Source organism: Panthera tigris, chromosome C2 (genome assembly GCF_018350195.1).
Source record: "Panthera tigris isolate Pti1 chromosome C2, P.tigris_Pti1_mat1.1, whole genome shotgun sequence".
In the NCBI taxonomy this organism is placed as follows: domain Eukaryota; kingdom Metazoa; phylum Chordata; class Mammalia; order Carnivora; family Felidae; genus Panthera; species Panthera tigris.
This window is the reverse complement of record NC_056668.1, coordinates 64,793,785-64,816,010: the sequence shown is the minus strand read 5'-3', so window position 1 is coordinate 64,816,010 and position 22,226 is coordinate 64,793,785. Positions and strand designations below refer to the sequence as shown.

The 22,226-nt window shown below is 39.2% G+C and overlaps 1 protein-coding gene across 2 annotated transcripts in view; it reads right to left on the bottom strand.

The window, feature by feature from the left end:
• Window positions 1-22,226, bottom strand: part of ARHGAP31 (Rho GTPase activating protein 31) — a 115,665-nt gene that overhangs the window by 40,298 nt on the left and 53,141 nt on the right. For both annotated transcript variants that reach the window (XM_007098365.2, XM_042998541.1), the window contains 2 exons: window positions 10,484-10,586; window positions 7,434-7,578 (listed from right to left, as the gene is read on the bottom strand). In XM_007098365.2, coding sequence (XP_007098427.1) covers window positions 7,434-7,578; window positions 10,484-10,586 — 248 coding nt within the window. The remainder of the gene's footprint in view (window positions 1-7,433; window positions 7,579-10,483; window positions 10,587-22,226) is intronic.

Here is a 22,226-nt window from a genome sequence, read left to right as displayed (position 1 = left end):
AATGCCATCACAGCTACTCTTATAAGAGGGAGGCAGAAGGAGATCTTTCCCAGAGAGAGGAGAGGGCAGTGCAGTCACAGAGGCAGAGATGGGAGTGATGTGGCCACAAGCCAAGGAGTGCCAGAGGCGAACAGAAGATGGGAGAGGTGAGGAACAGTTTTCCCTAGGCTCCCTGGAAGGAGCACAGCCCTGCACACACCTTGATGTCAGTTCAGTGAAACTAATTTCAGACTTCTGGGCTCTAGAACTGGGAGAGAACAAATTTCTGTTGTTTAAGCCACTAAGTTTGTGGTCATTTGTTACAGCAGCTATAGGAAACTAATACGTGATTAAAAATTAAAATATGAGCAATTAGGGAATTAAGATCACTTGCTATCCTACCATACAGACGTTAACTGCTGTTAACCTGCTCACATGTGAAACATAAAAGAAGCAATCTGCCAGGACTTCCCAGCACCAAACATGAATACTGGCATCATTTCCTATTCACTTGCATATACTATTTTTTTTTCTCCATTTAACTTTATATTGTGGCCAATAAATACGCTTAAGAAATACAATCTTAAAAAAAAGAAAAAAAAGAAATGAGACTTATCATGGCTACCCAGGATTAAAAATAGTAGATTTATTATCATTTATTTTAACTCATCCCTTATTGTTACACAGATACTCCCCAAATTTTGGTATTATAATATTGCAATGAAATATTTACAAGTCAATCATTTATGTACACATCTGATTATTATCTTAGAATGTAGTTCTAGAAATAGAGTTACTATATTAAAAATATGAGCATTTTAGGATTCTTGACAGTAATTTCAAATGACTTTCTGAGATATCCAGCCAGTTCACACTTCCAATAGAAAACCATACAAGAGCCACTGTCACCACAGGATCACCAGCATGAAATACTAATGTTAAAAAATTGTTTCTTTAATATACAAACATATTTTTCTAATACATTTAATAATTTTTTTTAATTAAAAAAATTTCTTAGGGGCATCAGGTTGGCTCAGTTGGTTAAGCATCCAACTTTGGTTCAGGTCATGAGCTCACGGTTTGTGGGTTCAAGCCCCACATCAGGCTCTGTGCTGTTAGCCCAGAACCTGCTTATGATCCTCTGTCCCCCACCCACCCTCTGGCCTTCTCCTTCTTTCTCTCTCTCTCTCCTCTCAAAAATAAATAAACTTAAATACATAAATAAATAATTTTTTTTTTTTTTACATTTCAAAACTGTCTACCTATGTGACTTTTTAAAAATTGTTTATTTATTTCTGAGAAAGAGAAAGTGTGAGCAGGAGAGGGGCACAGAGAGGAGGGGACAGAGGATCTGAAGCAGGCTCTGCACTGACAGCAGAGAGCTCACTGAGGGGCTTGAACTCAAGGACCAAAAGATCATTACCTGAGCCAAGGTGGGACACTTAACCGACTGAGCCATCCAGGTGCCCCATCTGACTTTTTTTTTTAATTGAAGCACAGTTACACACAATGTTACATCAGTTTTGGGTCCATTTATAATTTTTTAAAAATTGTATTTCTTCTCTGCATTGTTTGTTGAGGTTCTTCACTCATTTGTTTAGCGGGTGGCTTTTTTGTTATGTGGTTATTTATGGTTTTTTTCCCCTTTATTAATAGGTAGGATTCCATATAATTAAAGAATATTAATCTCCCATCATCTTTACTGTAGATGGTTTTTATAGTTGGCCATTTGCCTTTTAATTTTGTTAAGGTGTTTTTTTACATAGGAAAAATAATTTATACGTAGTTTAGTTTGTTACATTTGTCTCTGCTGATCTTTTTCCCTTTGCTTTTGTTGTTAGAAAGACTTTCTTCACCCTAAAATCTGCTAAATGGTAAGAATGTAACTGGACTTTCCTCCTTTCCTAATAGTCAATTTTCCTACTACCATTGATTGAATTGTTCCTTTGTTACTCTGGGATGCTTTCTTTACTTCATATTAAGTTATTGAATGCTTGGGCCTATATAGGAGTTGTTAACTCTATTTTAAAATAGTATGGTACTTTTGAGACAGAATATTAAACCTTTCCTTCTATTTATTAGCTGTACAAACCCAGACAAGAGAGTCTCTGAGGCTCATCTGTAATTCTCTCATCTGTAAGAGACTATAAAACCTACTTCATACAGTTATTATGAAGATTAAATACAACATTTTAATAAGTTTATCAAGTTTATCATGTAGTAAGCACTCAATAAATAAGCCCATTAGTATAATTTCATTAATATTTTTCTAGTCCTATTATTCCATTGACATAGTATTCTACTTTAGCCGTGCAAGTGGGTTTAAATAAATCATTGTAAGAATTTGTGACACTGTTAACAGAGCTATTTCTATATTCCTGAAGAAGGTTTGCTTATATCATCATAATTTATTGTGATCAAAGAAATTAGTTAAGTGATAAATTTTTCAACATAGTTAACTTCACTAAGGTCCTACCTATGTCGAAGTCAGTTGCACAGCAAAATACTTTTATTTTATTTTTTAGTGTCAATACCATGTTAGATTTCCTGGAAATATGATGACAAGTTGACAATAATGTTGCTTTGGTATTACTGTGTTACTGTGGGAGAACAAAATGATTAGCAATGTTAGGGAACGAAAGTGAGAAGAGATAAATATAGATTTTGTTCTGAGCCTAAAAGCAAGATTTATGAAGAAACTGTATATCTAAAGTTTCCAGATAAGAATTTGGGGCACCTGTGTGGCTTAGTTGGTTAAGTGTCTGACTTCATCTCAGGTCATATCATGGTCTGTGGGTTTGAGCCCCACGTTGGGCTCTGTGCTGACAGCTTAGAGCCTGGAGCCTGCTTTAGATTCTGTGTCTCCCTTGCTCTCTGCCCCTCCCCCACTCATTCTCTCTCTCTCTCTCTCTCTCTCTCTCTCTCTCTCTCTCCCTCTCTCTCAAAAATAAGTAAACATTAAAATAAATTAAAAAAAAAGAATTCTTATCTATCCCCCTACTATCATAAAATTAAACTTAGTTAAAATAAATTAGACTCATTCTGTTCTTTAACATGATGATATTCTATTCTATCATATTCTAAGATGCACTATTATACTGAAAAGAGGATTAAAACCATGTAGAAAACAAACAATAAAGTCTTATGCACAAGTTAAAACAAAAATTAAATATATTTTTGGTTGATTCAGATTGCGAATAATTTAACAAATTAAAAATATCCAGTGTTGGTTGGTGAGGCTGCAGGGAAAAGACCATTCTTATCTCTCTGGAGAACAATTTGGCAATACATCACAAAATTTTAAACTTTTTTTTTTTTTTTTTTCACACCAGCAGCACATGGCACAATGGTCAAGGTAGAGTTCTGAGGACAGCTTCTGAGCTGAGACAATCCATGTTTCCATGGAAGAAAAGGGGATTTAAAAAAATCATTAATGTTTATTTTTGAGGGGGGGGCAGGGGCAGAGAGAGAGGGAGAGGATCTGGAGTGGACTCCACACTAATAGCAGAGAGCCCAGTGTGGGGCTCGAACTCAGAAACCACAAGATCATGACCTGAGCTGAAGCAGGATGCTTAACCAACTGAGTCACCCAGGTACCCCTAGGGGATGTTTTTGACAGAATGAAAGGACAGAATGAAAAAATGGTTCCTTGCCCCTGTGATGAAACAGGTTCAAATGTCACAGTTAAGCAAAGGGTCAAAGACTAGTTAGCATCCTAAAATAATTGTTTGCTAAAATAAGCAAATTGGATTTTTCTTCTGTTTATATATTCTCTTGCTTCATAGATATTTGGTGTATTATGCTAAATGAAAGTAAGTTTTCTCAAATCCTAATATATTCTAAATTTGCTCATTACTAAATGTTATTCTCTTTGTTTAGTGTTTTCTGTTATGTTATTACATTATCCACCAGAGATCAGTGAAACCCTACTAGTTAGATCATAAAGTTTAAATAGCTTCTATTTACTGTAATCTTAATTTATAATAAATGCTAACATTAAAGTGTGATTTCTTCTATAAACTAGTCTCAAACTCAAGTTGTTGCTGAGGAGATATATATATATCTCTATATAGATATAGATATAGATATAGATATAGATATAATATTATATGATATATGTTTAAGAAATATACATATATTTAAAGATACGAGTAGCTCCTAGACACTCATAGAATTGTTAATCTGAAGCCTGAATCACTTGCAGTTTTGGGCACAATTTTGTGTGAATATGCATTTTTCTGAGAATTGGATCCAGAACTTTCATCATTTCCCTCAAAGGTTCTGTGATTCAAAAAAGATTATGAATTACTATATGAAATAAATAATGTAACTTTTATAGTTTAGGTATTGACAAATAGCACTTAAATACCTTGAGACCTACCAGATAACACTAACAGGAATTATCACAATTGAGAAAAATATAAAATAAAAGTCTTTCTCCAAAGTCTGTGTTGCAGTAATAAACTTTTTTTTTAAAGTTTATTTAGTTTTGAGAGAGAGAGAAAAACAGAGAGTAAGTGGAGGAGAGGCAGAGAGAAAGGGAGACACAGAATCCAAAGCAGACTCCAGGCTCTGAGCTGTCAGCACAGGCCCCAATGCAGGGCTTAAACTCACGGACCATGAGATTGAGATCATGACCTGAACTGAAGTCGGAGGCTTTATCGACTGAGCCACCCAGGCGCCCCAAGAAAATTTTATTTTATTTTATTTTATTTTATTTTATTTTATTTTATTTTATTTTTTTAATGTTTATTTATTTTTGACAGAGAGAGAGACAGAGCATGAGTTGGGAGGGGCAGAGAGAGAGAGGGAGACACAGAATCCAAAGCAGGCTCCAGGCTCTGAGCTGTCAGCACAGAGCCCGACGCGGGGCTCGATCTCACAGACCCCGAGATCATGACCTGAGCCAAAGTCGGACGCTCAACCAACTGAGCCACGCAGGCACCCCCCAACAAAATTTTAAATAAAAGCTTTTTACTCAGTAAATCTAATTCTATGATTTTTTTCCCTAAAGATATAAGCAGGCAAAAGGATAAAGATATATGTACAAAAATGTTTATTATATGTTGTTTTGTAAAAGCAAAGTGTTGAGAAACAAAAAGTCTAAATGTCCATAGTAGGAAACTGGCTTTAGAAATTCACTGAGCATATGAGAGAATACTCTGTAAAAAGTGTCTAATTGTCAGCACGGAAAGATGGACACATTGTTGAGTTAACACTACCAAGCAGTGATATATAGTATTGAGAAGGGAAAGTGGGGAGAGTGAAAGAGAGAGACAGATTGCGAGAGCTTGAGAAAGAGTCAGAGGGGAGGGAGAGGGAGCAATCTGTAATGATGTCTCCTAAAATGTTAGCTGCAGATATGCCTGGGGTGTGAGATTTCCAGGGATTTCTACTTTCTCCTTTATACATTTCTATATTACTTTCATTTTTGCAATAAAATTCTAATTTCATCTGGGAAAACAAAAACACTGTGCAAGGAGTAAGAGTGAAAAAAAAACCCACATGTTAACCGTAGTTGTTTTTGGTGCTTACAAGAAGAGACAAAGGGTTCCTTTCCACTTTCCTCCATTTTTCAAACTGTCTTTTAGCAAATATGACTACTTTTATTTTTATTTTTGTTAAATTTTTTTAAAGCTAGAGAACACAAGCTGGGGAGAAACAGAGAGAGAGAGGAAGAGAGAGAGAATACCCAGCAGGCTCTGCACTGTCAGCACAGAGCCCGATGCGGGGCTCGAACTCACTCATCATGAGATTGTGACCTGAGCCAAAATCACAAGTTGGACGCTTAACCAACTGGGCTACCCAGGTGCCCCCTGAAAATGATTACTTTTAAAATGAGGAAATAATTACATATGGTGATGGTATTATAATCTGGCAGACTCACATGAGACCCACAACTTTTCTTCCTGGTTCCTGGGAAAGACTCCTGTGTGATTTTGATGGTCAGAGACTGCCATTGTTTTTGACTTAGCCACTCAGAGTGGCTTTGGCCTTAGTTCTCAAGGTCCATTTAGATCTCTTAGGGTCCACAAACCACTGACACTTCACATCAGCTGGTATATGTTGGCTTCCCCAGTAGTCAACCACTAAGCCCAAGTTTTTTGTGTTTTGGCCTCATTTTTTTTCATTAAAAAGTTAATGTCCTTTTAGTGGATGAGATTTTGAAAGTTAAAGTCTAAAGAGGCAGGGAAAACTATAATCTCATTATTGAAATAAATGGCTGTTAATCCTTTGAACATCTTTTTCTTTAATCACATTTTAATATACAATTATGTATCTGTTCTTTTCCAGGTATCATTATGAGTGTTTCTCTGTATCATTGAAAACTCTTAAATACATTTTAATGGTCCAAGTTCAACATTTAAAATGCATCCATTTAGTCCTATATCATTTTGAACTGAAGAACATTTTATATGCTCAAAGGAAGTTTATTACAGGAGCCATGAGAAAGATTGCTGCCCATGTTAGAGCCTAGATCTGGTCCTTACCCATAATTGCAACTCCTACAAATCTTAATTTCAAGCATCACCTCTGACCACCTCATACTAACAGTCTGTTGACCTCAATAATCCATCAATAATATTTTTTTCACTGTTACACACTGCCTTAAGGCCTCACTTCCCTTCTTATCCAGACAAAATTCCATGGTCAACTATTTCAGTCACTCTCTTGTATATACCCTCATCTTCCTCATCCCCTTTATTAGCTGAATACACCCTCAATCTTGGTTAAATCCAACTGTACCTACTCTGCACCTCCATCCCTGCAGCCAAATGCTCAAGCCCAATTTTTAATGCTGTCTCTACAAACATCCTGTAAGCATTTATGCTTTCTACTTTTCCTATAGGTGCCCCTATCTGGTAACCATAGAGCTGCTGTTTAGGTGTTCTGTCCATCTATCTTTCACCAATCCAACTCACAGGCCTACACTTCCTCTTGGCTGCATTTCCCAGATTATTTTCTTTTTCCAGCTTTCTGATCTCTCTCTTGATTTGGGTTTGTTCTCTCTCCCTTCTCTACCTGCCCACCTCATTCCCAACCCCCCAAAAGAAATACAGAAGAAGTTGCCTGATAAAAATGAACTAGCCTTGAGTGTACATTTGGAGTCCCAGGTTCCTGTCCTGCTGTGTGACCCTGGGCCAGTCATTTCACATCTCTCATTCTTAGTTTTCCCCCTATACCATGAGGTACATTTAGCTAAATAAACATAGAAGTAATTTTAATCCAGCTCTTGGAACAAATAGCCACGATTCTGAAAATTTAAGAAAGGAAAAATTTAGCCAATAGACCCACTACCTTACTTTCTTCCCTATACCATCCTATTTCCATTGCCTGGCTAAGATAGTGCCAGCCATCTGGTGAGTATTATTATTGTTATTTTAGTGCTGAAACTCTCCTTGGCCCATCCATGTGTCCCACTCAGTAACCATAATGGAAATCCAAACACTTACCGTGAATTTCTCATAGAGCTCATAAGTCAGAAGGGGGTTGGGCAGCTCCCTAAAGTACAGCTTGCAGAGTGAGCCCACACAGTGGATGTCCTGGAGGTACACTTCCCTTGTCAGATCTGGACATTGATCTGAGCCAAACTCTTGCCTGAAACAACACAGACAGAGACATAACAACCTCGGGAACATGTGTTCTATGTAAGCAGCCGCTTGACTGCTTAGGGGTAAAAAGACCCTAAACTGCTGATCTGACTACATTTTGACCTCGATTCAAAATGACCTTCTTTTCCTGGCATAAGGAAGCTATGGGAAGACTTATCAAGTCAGGTCTGGATCTTCCCTGTAAAAGCTGCTGTCATTAGGAAAACATAATGCCCATTTACAAATGGATTTCTCAGCGCATTATGTCTGCAGTTTCAGTTATGAACAGTGGGGAAATATGCAAACAATCCGCCAAAAAAGCCTGTTGAGATTTCAATTCTTCCAAAATTTTGTTCCAAATGAACTTTTCTTTCTTGGAGGAGAGACCAAAACCAGAGTGAGTCAGATTGTTATCATTCATCTCCATATACCTACGTCAACAAACTTGTTTTATCTGGAGACTCAAACCCAAGGTTTAAGCAACTATCTTCTTGCTGCTAAATGGAAACTTCTAAGCTGCCTGACAGGGACTCCCACGGGATAGACCAGCTTCTAAATATCTTCTTTTTTTAAAAAATTTTTTTTTAATGTTTACTTATTTTTGAGACAATGTGAGGGACAGAATGCAAGCAGCCAAGGGGCAGACAGAGGGAGACACAGAATCTGAAGCAGGCTCCAGGCTCTGAGCTGTCAGACCAGAGCCTGACATGGGGCTTGAACTCACAAACCGTGAGATCATGGCCTGAGCCAAAGTCAGAAAGTTAACTGACTGAGCCAATCAGGCGCCCCATAAATATCTTCTTATAAGCAATGTATAGTGAGGTGTTTGGGAACATCATCAGATTCCAGGCCTTGTTTCTGATTATAAAACATTTCCTTACCAAACTTATGTGAATACACTGCCTCAAATAGTATACACTTACAAGTTAAAAATCTGTTTAAGAAATGACAATTTTCAGCTTTAACATAGAGGAGGAATTAGGTTTCTTGACAGTATTCATTTGGTCAGCCAAGTAGTGGCAAAGTCAACAGGACTCTCGGGACCAGCATTTCAAAACAGCTCGCTGCCCATTTTCCTGTCACCTGGTTCTGGACCTTCAACAAAGGGTGGGGAAATCCCTGATGGTGGCCAAACCTGAAAGGAGCTGAGTGGGGCTCTGAAAAGAAAACCATGCAACGGCCTTATAAATTCACAAGTGTGTGTGTGTGTGTGTGTGTGTGTGTGTGTGTGTTTCTTTAAGAGGCCAGAACAAGAATAATTTGGAGCTTATTCATTTATTTAGCCAAAATTTCCCTGTCGAGGCTAATAGGGTTGGTCCTTAAATGAAAAAGAATTGGCCATTGCTCAAATGTTCTCCTACGGTACTAACTACCATGTAGTTGGTATATTTCAGAGCTAAGAGTGAAACATTAAAAAGTATTTGTTGAAACTCTAAAAAATGTCAGTAAATTAGTGAAATTATAAAAGCACATAGATCTGTTAAAATCTATGGTTACAATAAGCTGATTAGTTTTGAACAGTCACCAGTGCTCCAGGAATAAAAAAGATGTTTTATTCCTTTGGTATAATTTCATTATAATTGCGATTTGAGGGGGAGGGACAGAAAACCAAGTCAGAGGAAGAAGACAAAAATACATTAACTTTACAATCTATTAAATTCAACAGACTATTCTGGTAACGCGAATGCTTTTATTGTTTCAAAAGTCTACATTTATTTATAACTAAACATATAATAAATATATAAAAATACCACCTGATAAAACACTCTGTATATATACTGTATATCTTTTCCCTTTATTTGATATATGTAATACATATAAAACATACACATGTGTTTTGTGTGAAGGTTATTATACTCTTAATTCAATGTGACAGAAATTTCTTCCAAAAAACTCTAGGATAAATTCTAGAATTGTTTAGGAAAAAGCAATACATTTGGAAATAACCCATCTATCCATAGTCTTTTTTTTTTTTTTTCCAACGTTTTTTATTTATTTTTGGGACAGAGAGAAACAGAGCATGAACGGGGGAGGGGCAGAGAGAGAGGGAGACACAGAATCGGAAACAGGCTCCAGGCTCCGAGCCATCAGCCCAGAGCCCGACGCGGGGCTGGAACTCACGGACCGCGAGATCGTGACCTGGCTGAAGTCGGACGCTTAACTGACTGCGCCACCCAGGCGCCCCTATCCATAGTCTTTTAAATATCAGCCTCGGGGTGCCTGGATGGCTCAGTCAGTTGAGCGTCTGACTCTTGATTTTCACTCAGATCATGATCCCAGGGTCATGGGATCAAGCTCCACTAATGGTGGAGCCTGCTCAAGATTCTCTGTCTCTCTCTCTCTCTCTCTCTCTCTCTCTCTGCCACTACCTCTGCCCTTCTCCCCTACTTGTGCTCTCTCTATATAAAAATTAAAATTAAATAAAATGGCAGCCTCAACGAAAGAAATGCACAATCATGAAGATTTGTGATTTCCTGACCAAGTGAAATATCCAATGTTGAATGTGTGCCAACAGAAAAACTCCTATCATCTCCAAGTTCTGAACACTATGTAATTGGGATCTAACTGAACTCTGGGTAGACAAGTGAATGATAATAAATCGTGTTTTCCTGACTTGTATTTTAAATCATTTGAGTTCAGCTGAATCCACCTAAGAAGGCTAAACCTGGTGCAAGACAAAGAAACATTAAAAACTCTCAGGAGCTTTTGTTGGAAAGAATTACATCAGACTAGAGGATTTCCTGATTAGATTAAGAACAGTTAGGCATCTGAAAACATCACACTTGATCTTCTGCCCTGCCACCCTTCTCTCAACTGCTTCAGGTTTTTAATACTCCCAATTCTGGCGAACAGAGGTATGGACAGAGGAAGGCTCATGGGAGAATTCTTTGGGGGCTCTTCTTTTAGCTCACCTTAGCCTTTGTATATTTGAGGTGACTCCCGAAAGCCGATAAATTCCATCCACAATGCCGTGAGTCTCTATAAATTCTGCACAGCTCTTCAATACATATGGAACTATGCAAAGAGAAACAATAAAGTATTAGATATAAGTCTAACTGTTCTTTAAAGATATCCTTTTAAAACTCCAGGTAACTTCAAAGAGAAGCAAGTATGGAATGCATGTGAGTTACAAGTGGAAACAATTACTTTTAAATGGTAGATGATATTCTTTTGTATTTAAAAACTCATGAGGTTTTGTTAAACTTTAGAAAAGTCATGTGTTTTAAGAGTTGGTTGGGTTTTTTTAAAAAATTTGAAAAATATGCAAACACTTAGATTTTGAAACCAGCAGTGACCTTGGAAATCCCACAACTCAATCTCCTCATTTCACTGGTTCTCCTAGTGTGGTCTCCTGACCCGCAGCATCAGCATCTCCTGGGAACTTGTTGGACGTGCAAATTCTCAGGCCCTACTCCAGACCCACTGAATCAGAAATTCTGGAGGTGGTGCCCAGCAATCTGTGTTTTAAAAGCTTTCAATGTGAATGCTAGCACGATACAATTGCCTATACTACACATGAAGAAACCAAGGTGCAGATAGATTTACTTACCTCATTCAAGATTATTTGTTGCTTATGAAAAGTAATTAACGTGGGAAAATCCTTATGATATAAGTAGGCAAAAGAAAAATAAGGCACAAAATCAAATATACATTGTGAATTTAGCTATGTTAAAAAAAAACGCAAAGGAGAAAAGACTAAAGATGTCCACCAGAACGTTAAAAGTTATTAAAAGGTCAAAGTGTTAAGGTATTTTCTTTAATGTTTATTTATTTATTTTTGAGAGAGAGACAGAGACAGAGAATCCCAAGCAGGCTCCACGCTGTCAGCACAGAGCCCAATGTGGGGCTTGAATTCATGAAACAAGAGATCATGACCTGAGCTGAAATCAAGAGTCGGACACTTAAACAACTGAGCCACTCAGGCACCCCTGAAGTATTTTTTTAAAGGTGAGAACCGCCCTCCACCAAGACCACTGAGTGGGTCAAACCAGTCATTGATTGAATGGACCACATAAAAGGGACCACCATGGCCTTTGGAATTCCTGCCACTTCAGAAGTTCATTGCCCGGGTAGAAAAGCCTGACTATGCCAACCTCTCCTCAAAGCTGACCCTGATTGACCCAGCCAGTTCAGTGACAGAATGGCAGTTTTAGGCCTTCTGGATGGCATGGAGAGAACAAGTTTCTTGCCGCCCTGGTCCCTGAAGAGATCCACCTGAGGTCCCTCCATGACAGTGCTGTGAATGGTGGTTTGGTATGGAGCACCAAAGCCTTGGGTGCTGAAGTCTTCAGTCATGGAGGTGGTATGGAACTTCATGAACTAGTGCTTGGGTTAGCACTGTGCCCCCTCTTCCCAAATATACCTAATCCATTAATGCCTTAGATCAGAGTAATGCCAATCCATTAAAGCTTAATGTGCATGATCATGCCTGCACACAATTCCAAGTTGGGCTGGACATTACATAAGTAGACACCAGGTGTTCAGACTTAACATTCTTCCTAGAGTCTATATTACAATATTTTTTAAACAATTCCCACCATTTCTTTCAACTACCAACTATAATTTTGGATGTTCAGTAAAATTCATCATCCTTAAAGTATTTCACCCACCTCTCAAAGGCCGTGCACACCCAGGACCATTCCCCTCCAGGACACATCCATGTTTTGCCCTGCTCTTTCATGATTGGAACTGGGGAAAAACTTCTTAGTTATCTCAGGTAGGAAGAGGGCAGGGAATGGACTCAGGATTGGAAATATTGAGACCAGAAACCAGCAAGGTGGAACCACTCACTATTAGTGAATACAAGGTGGGAGCAGAGTGTGGTAGGGGAGGGGCTGTGAGAATGGGGAGGGGTCCAGGACCTCTGCCTGGCTCCACCCAAAAGAGCTATACTCTGATCTGTTTTATGAAATAGTTTTCTCGGTGAGATTTTTGTCTCCCACCCCCATGTTGCTAAATAATAAACAAATAAATAAGCAAGCAAACAGAGTTCAATGTTTAAAAAAAAATGTTTTGCATTTTTGTTTTAATCCCTATTATGCACAATAATGGCCAACTCTTTCCCTACAGCACCAAGCTGTTGTTTTATGACTGCCACGTTTGGTCTATGGTTGAGAACACAGGTCTGAATGTCAAACTGCCTTTGTAACCTTAGGCAAGATACATATGTAATAATTCTGTTTCTCAGTGTCCACATCTGTAAAATGAGGATAACAGTGATTTTAACCTCATAGTTAGGATTGAAGTAATACCTGTAAACATTTAGCACAGACCCTGACATATAATAAGCATTCTACAACGACAGTTATTATTCCTATTTGAAGCTTCTCTGTGATGTAAATTCGTAATTTGTGAGATGTAATCTTGGTGAAAATAATTTACCTCCTCCTATCCAACGGATGATTGGGGTAGAGGGGACCAACCACTTACCAGTCGACACTCATATCTACTATTTGGAATGGCTTCTGTGTCCTTCTTGGATTAAATATTTCTATTTGAAGGTAATTTTGCTTGTCTGAAGTCTCTTTTCTATGCATTTAGGTGTGTTTCTATAACACAAAGGCGGCAGGATCCAACAGTGCACAGATTTTGAGTTAGAGTCCCGGGGCTATGCTTGGCCTTGGTGTGATCCACAGCACATCTCTGTACCGAGGTATATGGCTGTTGTGCCATGCAGGGCACAAGTGGACTTAAGAGCTCTGAGTATTCCCAAGAAGGACTCAAGACAAAGCCCTGGATTTGAAGGGCCTTTATGAAACACTCTACAGAAGGTGTAGTGTGGGGTCACCAACCTGTCCTATCCCATTCTCAGGTAGGGCCCTTCCAGTACCATAGCTCTTAGGTGCAGTACCTCAGGTCTGTTTAATTTAAAGGTGGAGAAAACACATTCCCGGATGGAGCCTCCACCACAAATTTACTCTGGCTTTGACACAGAGGCCCTAGAACCTCTCGTCCATGGCTCTGTTTAAACAAGAGGCAAGAGTGAAACAACTCAGGGGAGGAGGCTGTGTTCTGGGTCCCTGAGGAGTGTTAGCTTTCCTGGATTCTTGTCTCGGGCTGAGTTGGAAGATGAAGGAATTCCCCGTCATACTCAGTAAATGGGAAAGGATCCACTGAATCTCCATAATCATCTAGCTTGAGAGCCAGAGCAGTGGTTCTCAGACTGCAGTCCCTGGACCAGGTGCACCAGCAGCAGCTGCCTCCAGGAGATTCTGATACGCGCTAAGGCTGAAGAACCACTAGTCTAGACACGAGTTTCTCATAATTTAATGTGACCCAGGTTACTGGGATCTTGTTAACATGTGGGTTCCAATGGGGGAAGAGTGTCAAGAATTTGCATTTTTAAGAAATTCCAAGGTGATAGGAATACTGCCCCTCTACAGCCCACCCTTAGGGTAGCAAGGGTCTAAAGGTAATATTGGTGAGTGGTGCTGCAGAGGGTACTAAGAGTTTATAGAATTCTGTAGACTATTGTCTCCGGGGTGCAGCCAAATTGAGGACACCCTAGAATTGTGGATACGATAGAAGCTTGACACAAAATAGCTGAGTAGTCATAGATGGAAAGAACGCTTTCACTGTCAGTTTAGGCATGGGCAGGAGTAATGTTAGAAGTCAGAGTCACAGAGCTAGTTTAATTCTGAGGGTTTATCATGGACCCAAAGAACTTCACGTCTCCTCCTACAGAGGTACACACAGTTCAGTTGCTGATTGTGATAGAATGTTATAACTTCTTTGAACTGTTTCACGGATGGTTCTCGAAGACCCTTTTATGTTTTGTTTTTCCTGGATCAGCAATCCTAAATGTTAAATTTTAATCCGAGCACAAAATAAATCTTGAGGTGGTTTCTGATAGAGAAGATAATTTTGCCTTTGATTTATGCTTTACAGTTTACACAACATTTTAAAGCCTTTGTCTGATTTGATCCAACCTGGTACAACTAACAGACATTTTATACTTATAAGTAATGTGGGGCACTTCTTTCCTCAACTCCTAACTCTTCAAGGATTTGGTGCAGAAAAGTCCAGCAGTTAAATAATTTCTAAGTCCCCCCAGAAGAAATGTCTGTTGAGATGCCCCAGTTCCCTGTGTGGCCAGGACCTGATCAGATCTAGAGACAGAGATTGGAACAAGCACAGTTTTATTTGGTTACTTATGTGGTCATGGCAACCATATGATTTCATAGTGCAAACTGCATTTGGGTTTTAGGGAAACATGGCCCTCCTTCCCCCCACGTTCTGGATTTTTGTTAAGGTCTTGTACTGGTCAGATTTCATCCCCTCTCTGGGTCCTGCATTCCTAATCTTTAAAGTGAAGTCTAATGGTATGTACACACAATGGAATCCTACTCAGCCATCAAAAGCATATGATAAATGATAAATGATAAAGCATATGGGCAACAGAAGCCAGACTATAAAGGAGTACATACTAGGGGCACCTGGGTAGCTCAGTTGGTTAAGCATATGACTCTTGGTTTCTGCCCAGGTCCGACTCTGCGTTTCGGCTCAGGTCATGATCTCATGGTTGGTGAGTTCAAGCTCCACATCAGGCTCTGCATTGACAGTGCGGAGCCTGCTTGGGATTCTCTCTCTCTCTGCCCCTCCCACTCTGTCTCTCAAAATAAATAAGTAAAATTAAAAAAAAAAAAAAAGAGTACCTACTGTACTATTCCATTTATATTAGAAATGCAAACTATAGTGGAAGAAAGCAGGAAGAGGCAGGAGGTAGGAATTGGGAAGCAGTCGGAGAAAACTTTCAGGAATGAAGGATATATTCATTGTGACTGAGGTGCTAGAAGGGACCAAGGGCCAAGGGTGGGTGAAGAAGAATTGACTGTTGCAGGAGGAGGGTAAAAGAGCAAGGGAAACAAGCCGCTGCACAGGGAAGAAATCTTCTGAACATCTACTGCCATGCATAGGGCAGAGTGAGGACTTTAAGCAGCATTGTTATGCTGTGAATGGGGCAGCACAATGGCATTTTTTTCAAGAGATGGAGTAAAGATTTCAATTACTTTTCCATTACTCTTGGCCGTCAGCAGAGAACTTCCTAGCTCCCCTCCTGACCCCGGGAATCTAAGAGCTGTCACAGTGGCTCCCCGAAACTTCTCTCTCTGCTAGCTCCTGCGTTTTATTTCTGTCCTACCCTTTCTGTCCTGCAACTCCTTCTCCCTAGCCTTTGGGAGTCTCCGCTTGCCTAGAGGTCGCTGTCCCCCGCGACTTCCCCTCTGATTCTTCCTCCGCCTTGTAATTTCTTTCTACTTTCTTCCTCCTGGCCTAGTGCCGAATTAAAGAGAAATTTGAAAATGTGTGGTATTTATTTTAAAAAGTGTTATGCTGTCTGTTCTTTAAAAAAGCAAAGTAATTGCTTTCTAATTTTCTAAATTTTTAAATATATTTTGACTTTGGCATGTTTTCCTTAGAGAAAAGTTTTTTGTTTTTTGTTTTTTTATTTTAATCTTAAAAAAATTCAGATATAGGGGCGCCTGGGTGGCTCAGGTTATGATATCACGGTTTGTGGGTTCGAGTGCCGTGTTGGCTCTGTGCTGACAGCTCAGAGCCTGGAGCCTGCCTTGGATCCTGTGCCTTCCTTTCTCTCTGCCCCTCCCCCACTTTCTCTCTCTCTTTCTCTCTCTGTCTCTCTCTCTCTCTCTCAAAAATAAATAAACATCACGGGGCACCTGGGTGGTTCAGTTGGTTAAGCCTCCGACTTTGGCTCAGGTCATGATCTCACGGTTCATGGGTTCGAGCCCCGCGGCAGGCTCTGTGCTGACAGCTCAGGGCCTGGAGCCTGCTTCAGATTCTGTGTCTCCCTCTCTCTCTGCCCCTCCCCTGCTCACGCTCTGTCTCTCTCTGTCTTTCAAAAATAAATGTAAAAAAAAAAATCAAAAATAAATAAACATTAAAAAAATTCAGGTATAATTCAAATGCTGTAAAATTCACCCTTTAAAGCATATAGTTAAGTGGTTTTTGGTATATTTCCAGAGGTAAGCAACCATCACGTTTCAGAACATTTTCATTGTCTCAATTCCAGGATATTTCCATATATGCAAGCTTATTTCATTGCAGCAATTTTTGTAATGGCACAAGATTGCCCATCCATAGGAAGCTCCTCTTATAAATACTAGAACATCCATATAGTGAAATACTATACAGTTATTAAAAAGAATGAGAAAACTTTCATGTACAGATACAGAGTGGTCTCCAAGGCATATTGTCAAGCAAAGAGAACAAGGTGCAGACAGGCATAATGGTATCCTACCATCTGTTTCTTAAAAATAGAGACTAGAACAGATATGCAATTCATTTATCTATGCATTAAATATTTATGGAAGGACACATAAGGAAGTCATAAATTTAGCTGCCTATAGGAGATGGAACTAGGGGGTGGACTAGGGCTATAAGAGGGAGACTTCTCATTATATATTCTTTTATACTTTTGAATGTTGAACTATAAGAAAAAATTTTTCATAAAAAATGAGATTTAACAACAAAAATGAAATCTAACAAATTTTTTTGCAAGCCTACTCCTACCCAACACTAAGTTGTGAGCTCCTTGGAGACACTGAGGACAATACTCTGTCTCATTAGTCTAGAATAGCATTGAAAACATGAATGCTCAAAATGTTTTGCTGGACAGAAGATTGGTCATTTTTCTCCAGATGGGTTTTCTGTGCTCCATGGATACCTGAATCCCTCAAGGAGAAACACTTATTATGTGTCAGGCACTGCATTAGACGCTTTAAAAAACAAAAAACAAAAACAAAAAACAAAAAAAAAAACCTGGCATTCCCCATTCTATAATCATAGCCAATCCATGAAATAGGTGAAATTCTCCATTTTGAAAATGTGAAAGCTGATTCTGATAGGTTAAGTAAGGTGCCCCAAATCACACAGTTGGTAAATGGCAGAGTTGGGCTCCCAAACCAAGTGTGACTGACTCCAAAGTTCCTATTTTTTTCATAGTACTATAATTGGGGAGGAATAGAAAAAGCCTCCTTGTCATGAGTTGGTGGCCAAGTGTTGAGACACCATTGAAGAAGAGCTGATTGGTTCTGTGCCCTTAACTATTCAAATGCCTGAAATTCTCCCACTGCAGGCCTTACCTTACGGTAGTGATGGCTTTTAGGCATTCAACACCTAGTGGTTAATATTTATTTTAAAATTCCTCTTGAAGGGGCACCTGGATGGCTCAGCTGGTTAAGTGACCGACTTTGGCTCAGGTCATGATTTCACAGTTCATGAGTTTGAGCCCCACATCAGACTCTGTGCTGATGGCTCAGAGCCTGGAGTCTGCTTCAGATTCTGTGTCTCCCTCTCTCTCTGCCCCTCCCCGACTTGTGCTCTGTCTTTCTCTCTCTCAAAAATGAATAAATGTTAAAAAAAAAAAAAAAAACCAACCAGGGGCACCTGGGTGGCTCAGTCAGTTGAGTGTCCGACTTCAGCTCGGGTCATGATCTCACAGTTTGTGGGTTCGAGCCCCGCGTCAGGCTCTGTGCTGACAGCTTGGAGCCTGGAGCCTGCTTTGGATTCTGTGTCTCCCTCTCTCTCTCTCTCTCTCTCTCTCACTGCCCCTCCCCTGCTCATGCTCTGTCTCTCAAAAATGAATAAACATTAAAAATTAAAAAAAAAAACACTAAAATTCTTCTTAAGAAAGTTACAAAAGCAATATATGTTGATAAAAAAATGAAAAACACTTCATGATTCTAAGCTATACTATCAAGCTATAGTAATCAAAACAGTATGGTACTGGCATAAAAATAGACAAATAGATCAATGAAACAGCATCAAGAACCTAGAATAAACCCAAGCATATACAGTCAACTAATATTTTACAAGGGAGCCAAGAATACTTGATAGAGAAAAGATAGTTTCTTTAATAAATGGTGCTGGTAAAATTTGATACTAACATGTAAAAGAATGGAAGTAGACCCCTATCTTATGCTATTTACAAAAATTAACTTGAAATGAATTAGATTTAAATGTAATACCTGAAACTCTTGGAAGAAAACTTATGGAAAAAACTCCTTGACATGCGTCTTGGCGATGATTTTTTGAAGATGATATATTAAGTGCAAACAACAGAAATTAAAAATAATCAAGTAGGACTACATCAAACTAAAAACCTTCTTCACAGGAAAAGAAATAATCAACAAATGAAAAGACAACCTACAGAATAGGAAAAAATATTTGCAAACCATATATCTGATCAAGGGTTAATAGCCAAAATATGCAAAGAACTTATATAACTCAAAAGCAAAAAATAAAACAAAAACAAAAATAAACTAAAAGACAAAAAAACACCAAAAAATTCAATTTAAAAATGGACAAAAGTAGATATTTCTCCAAAGAAGATATATGAAAGGCCAACAGACACATGAAAAGATGCTCAACATCACTCATCATCAGGGAAATGCAAATCAACACCAACAACCATGAGATATCACCTCCTGCTTGTTAGAATGGCCATTGTGAAAAAGATACGAGATAACAAATGCTGGTGTGGATATAGAGACAAAAGAAACTGTGCACTGTTGGTGAGATTGTAAATTGGTACAGCCACTATGGAAAACAGTATAGAGGGTTCTAAAAAAAACAAAAAACAAAAAAACCCAAAAAAACAGAACTACCATATGATCCTGCAATTTTACTTCTGGGAATATATCCAAAGGAAATGAAAATACTAACTCAAAAAGATATCTGCACCACCACTCCCCACCCCCCCCGCCCAGTTCATAGCAGCATTATATTTACAATAGCCAAGACAGGGAACCACCTCAAGTGTCCATCAATGGATTAAACACACACATACACACAATGGAATATCACTCAACCATGAGAAGGAAATCCTGCCATTTGCAACAACATAGTAGACCCAGAGAGCATGATGCTAAGTGAATTAAGTCAGACAAATGCTGTATGATCCCACTACCTGTGGAATCTTAAAACAAACAAACAAACAAACAACTCATAGAGAAAGAGGTCAGACTTGAAGTTACCAGAGACAGGAAGCAGGGGAAGAGGAAATTGGAGAAAGGTGGTCAAAAGGTACAGACTTCCAGTTACAAGATAAGTGGGTACTAGGAATGTCATGTTCAGTATGATGATTCTAGTTAACACTACTATATGACATATAGGCAGTTGGTAAGAAAGTATTTCCTAAGACTTCTCATCACAGAGAAAAGTTTTTTTTTCTTTTTCTGTTTTCTCTTTTTATCCTAACTATATAAGATGATGGATGCTAACTAAATTATTGCTGTTATCATTTCACAATATATGTAAGTCAAACCATTATTCTGTATACTTTAAACTCATATAGTAATGTCAATTATATCTCAATAAAACTAGAAAACATTTTTAAAGAATAAAAAAAAGCTGGAAGGCAAGAAACAAAGATAAAGACTATAGACTGACAGTGTCTCTTTTATACCACCCTTTCCCAAATCTTAAATGATAAAAAATAAAACACATTGATATGTTATTAATAGTAATTACTTTTAGGTGGTAGAAAATAAAATGATTTTTGCTTTTCTGAATTTTCTATAATAATTTTTTTAAAGAAAGACATGGGTTTTTGAAAAACAAGTTTCATTAAAGAAGTCAGAGGGCCTTCTGAAGTCAGTGAGGCAATTTCTAGATGTTGAAATCTAGATGTTGAAACCCCATTGAGATAATTACTCCTTGTTTAATAGAAGTATTTGCCTGACCTGTTGGCCTGGTGTGGCCAAGGACTAGCTGTGTTCCACAACCGAGCTCCTGATGGTGGATTGCATTCTGGAGACCCCTGCCCTTCCCACTTTTAGAGTCTCAGATGCTAAGTCAAGTCAGCTCTTTCTTGTAGAAGTATCCAGACCGGATCCTCCCTCTGGTGCATATCCTTGACTCACCCCAGCCACTATCAATGCACCTACTCTCTCCCAGTGACAATGATTCCCCTTGAAATGTGTACAGAAGCCATCTAGCCGAAGGGTCAAGAAGGTAAGACCTTTGTCCTCAGGAAGACAAGAAAGGAATGGGCATAACTGTGCACCTACTTTGTGCTGATCCCTGAGCTCTATCCATTATTTATACCCAACGCACAACCACCTTATGAGGGAGGAATTATTCCTACTTTATAAGTGAGGAAACTGAAGCTCACAGGTATAAATAACATGGCCAGTATGAAAATATCAAGCAAACTATGTTAAGGGCTCTAGAGAGGCACAAAAAATGTGATAGAAGTCCTTCTAAAGAGATTACATATGGTAGGCGAGGTCAAGCAGGGTTTTTATGTGCTGAACAAAAAGAGGAGACTGTGTGCATTTATTTATAGGGTGCCGACGGTACAGGGAGACCACACTAGAGGGTGCCGAGACAGGACCCTCACCCTGAAGGGCTCACATGTTGTGACATAAGTGGATAAAGAAGGGCAAATCCAGGCTATGCAGTAAGAACTCTAACACTGGTTAGAGGGGGTGATTTGAGATGCTATGCTGCGATATGATACAACGTGATGTAATATATACAATACATGCAGAACACTTGGTTAAGCGCCTGGCATATAATAAGCACTTAGTAAATGCCACCCACTTTCTGGTACAGGGAATGGTATAAACAAGGTGGGAAAGCAAGAAACAATGTAGTGAATTCCAAGAATGCTGACTAGACCAGTCTGGTGGAGAAGAGTTCAGGTAAATTAGGGGAGTTCTTAATGACAGCCCAGGAAGATTTTGTTCTATCTTGAGCTCCACTGCCAGACAAATCTTTCTAAAAAAAAACTAACTTGATGATAAAACTCCCCTACTCTGGAACATTCAGTGGCTCCCTGTTGCCTGTAGGATGATGTCCAATGCCGGCAGCTCTAGGACCAGACTCAGCTGTCCCATCAGGGCTGACCCTTGAATTCTTCCGGTCAAGGGAATAATAGTCTTTTGAGAAAGCTGAGTGGGGAGAGGAGATCCTATGAGGGAAAAGACCACAAACCTATTGCTCCAAAAAGAAAAAAGTGAAGGTTAGTGGAAAGGACCTCTTTATGCTTTATTGAGAATGAAAGAGAAGGTGATTCTAGCTGATTCCTGAAATTTCTTTGAGTTAATGGGCAAGTGGAAACAGCCTCAGTGAAGGTGGGTGTTGGGGAATGGAGGTGGCTGTGGCCCCAAGGAAGGACAGTGCTGGGTAGAGAAAAAGGGTGGGGCATGATGACAAGACTGAGGAGCTCCTACATAGCCTGGGGCTTAGCTGGCCCAGCTCACCTTGTACACAAGAATAGTACAGAAGGATCTCATTCCATTGCTGAAAATGGAGACCTCTGGACTTTGTGTCATTTGTAGACTTTTTTTTTGGCTCATCCTTCCTACTTTCTGACTTTGTCCCCAGGGTATTTGTGGGGCAGACATCACTCAGTTCATGGGGCTGACCTTTCAGTCACCCCTAGCATACTCCCAGGCCTAGCTTGTGAGCATCAGTTTCCTTTTCATTGCCAACAAATCATTTAAATACTCAATTTAACTGCATGAGGACCACAGTCAGCTTCAATCACACGATCAAGATTTTGTTTCCTGGACCAACAGCCCCTCTCTTTCTTGCCACCTGCTCCTTGGGATGCCGCGGATAGAGGCTCTACCTCGGTAATAGATAAAGCAGATGATCACATGTGCCTCGAGAGACAGTCCCAGGGGAAGA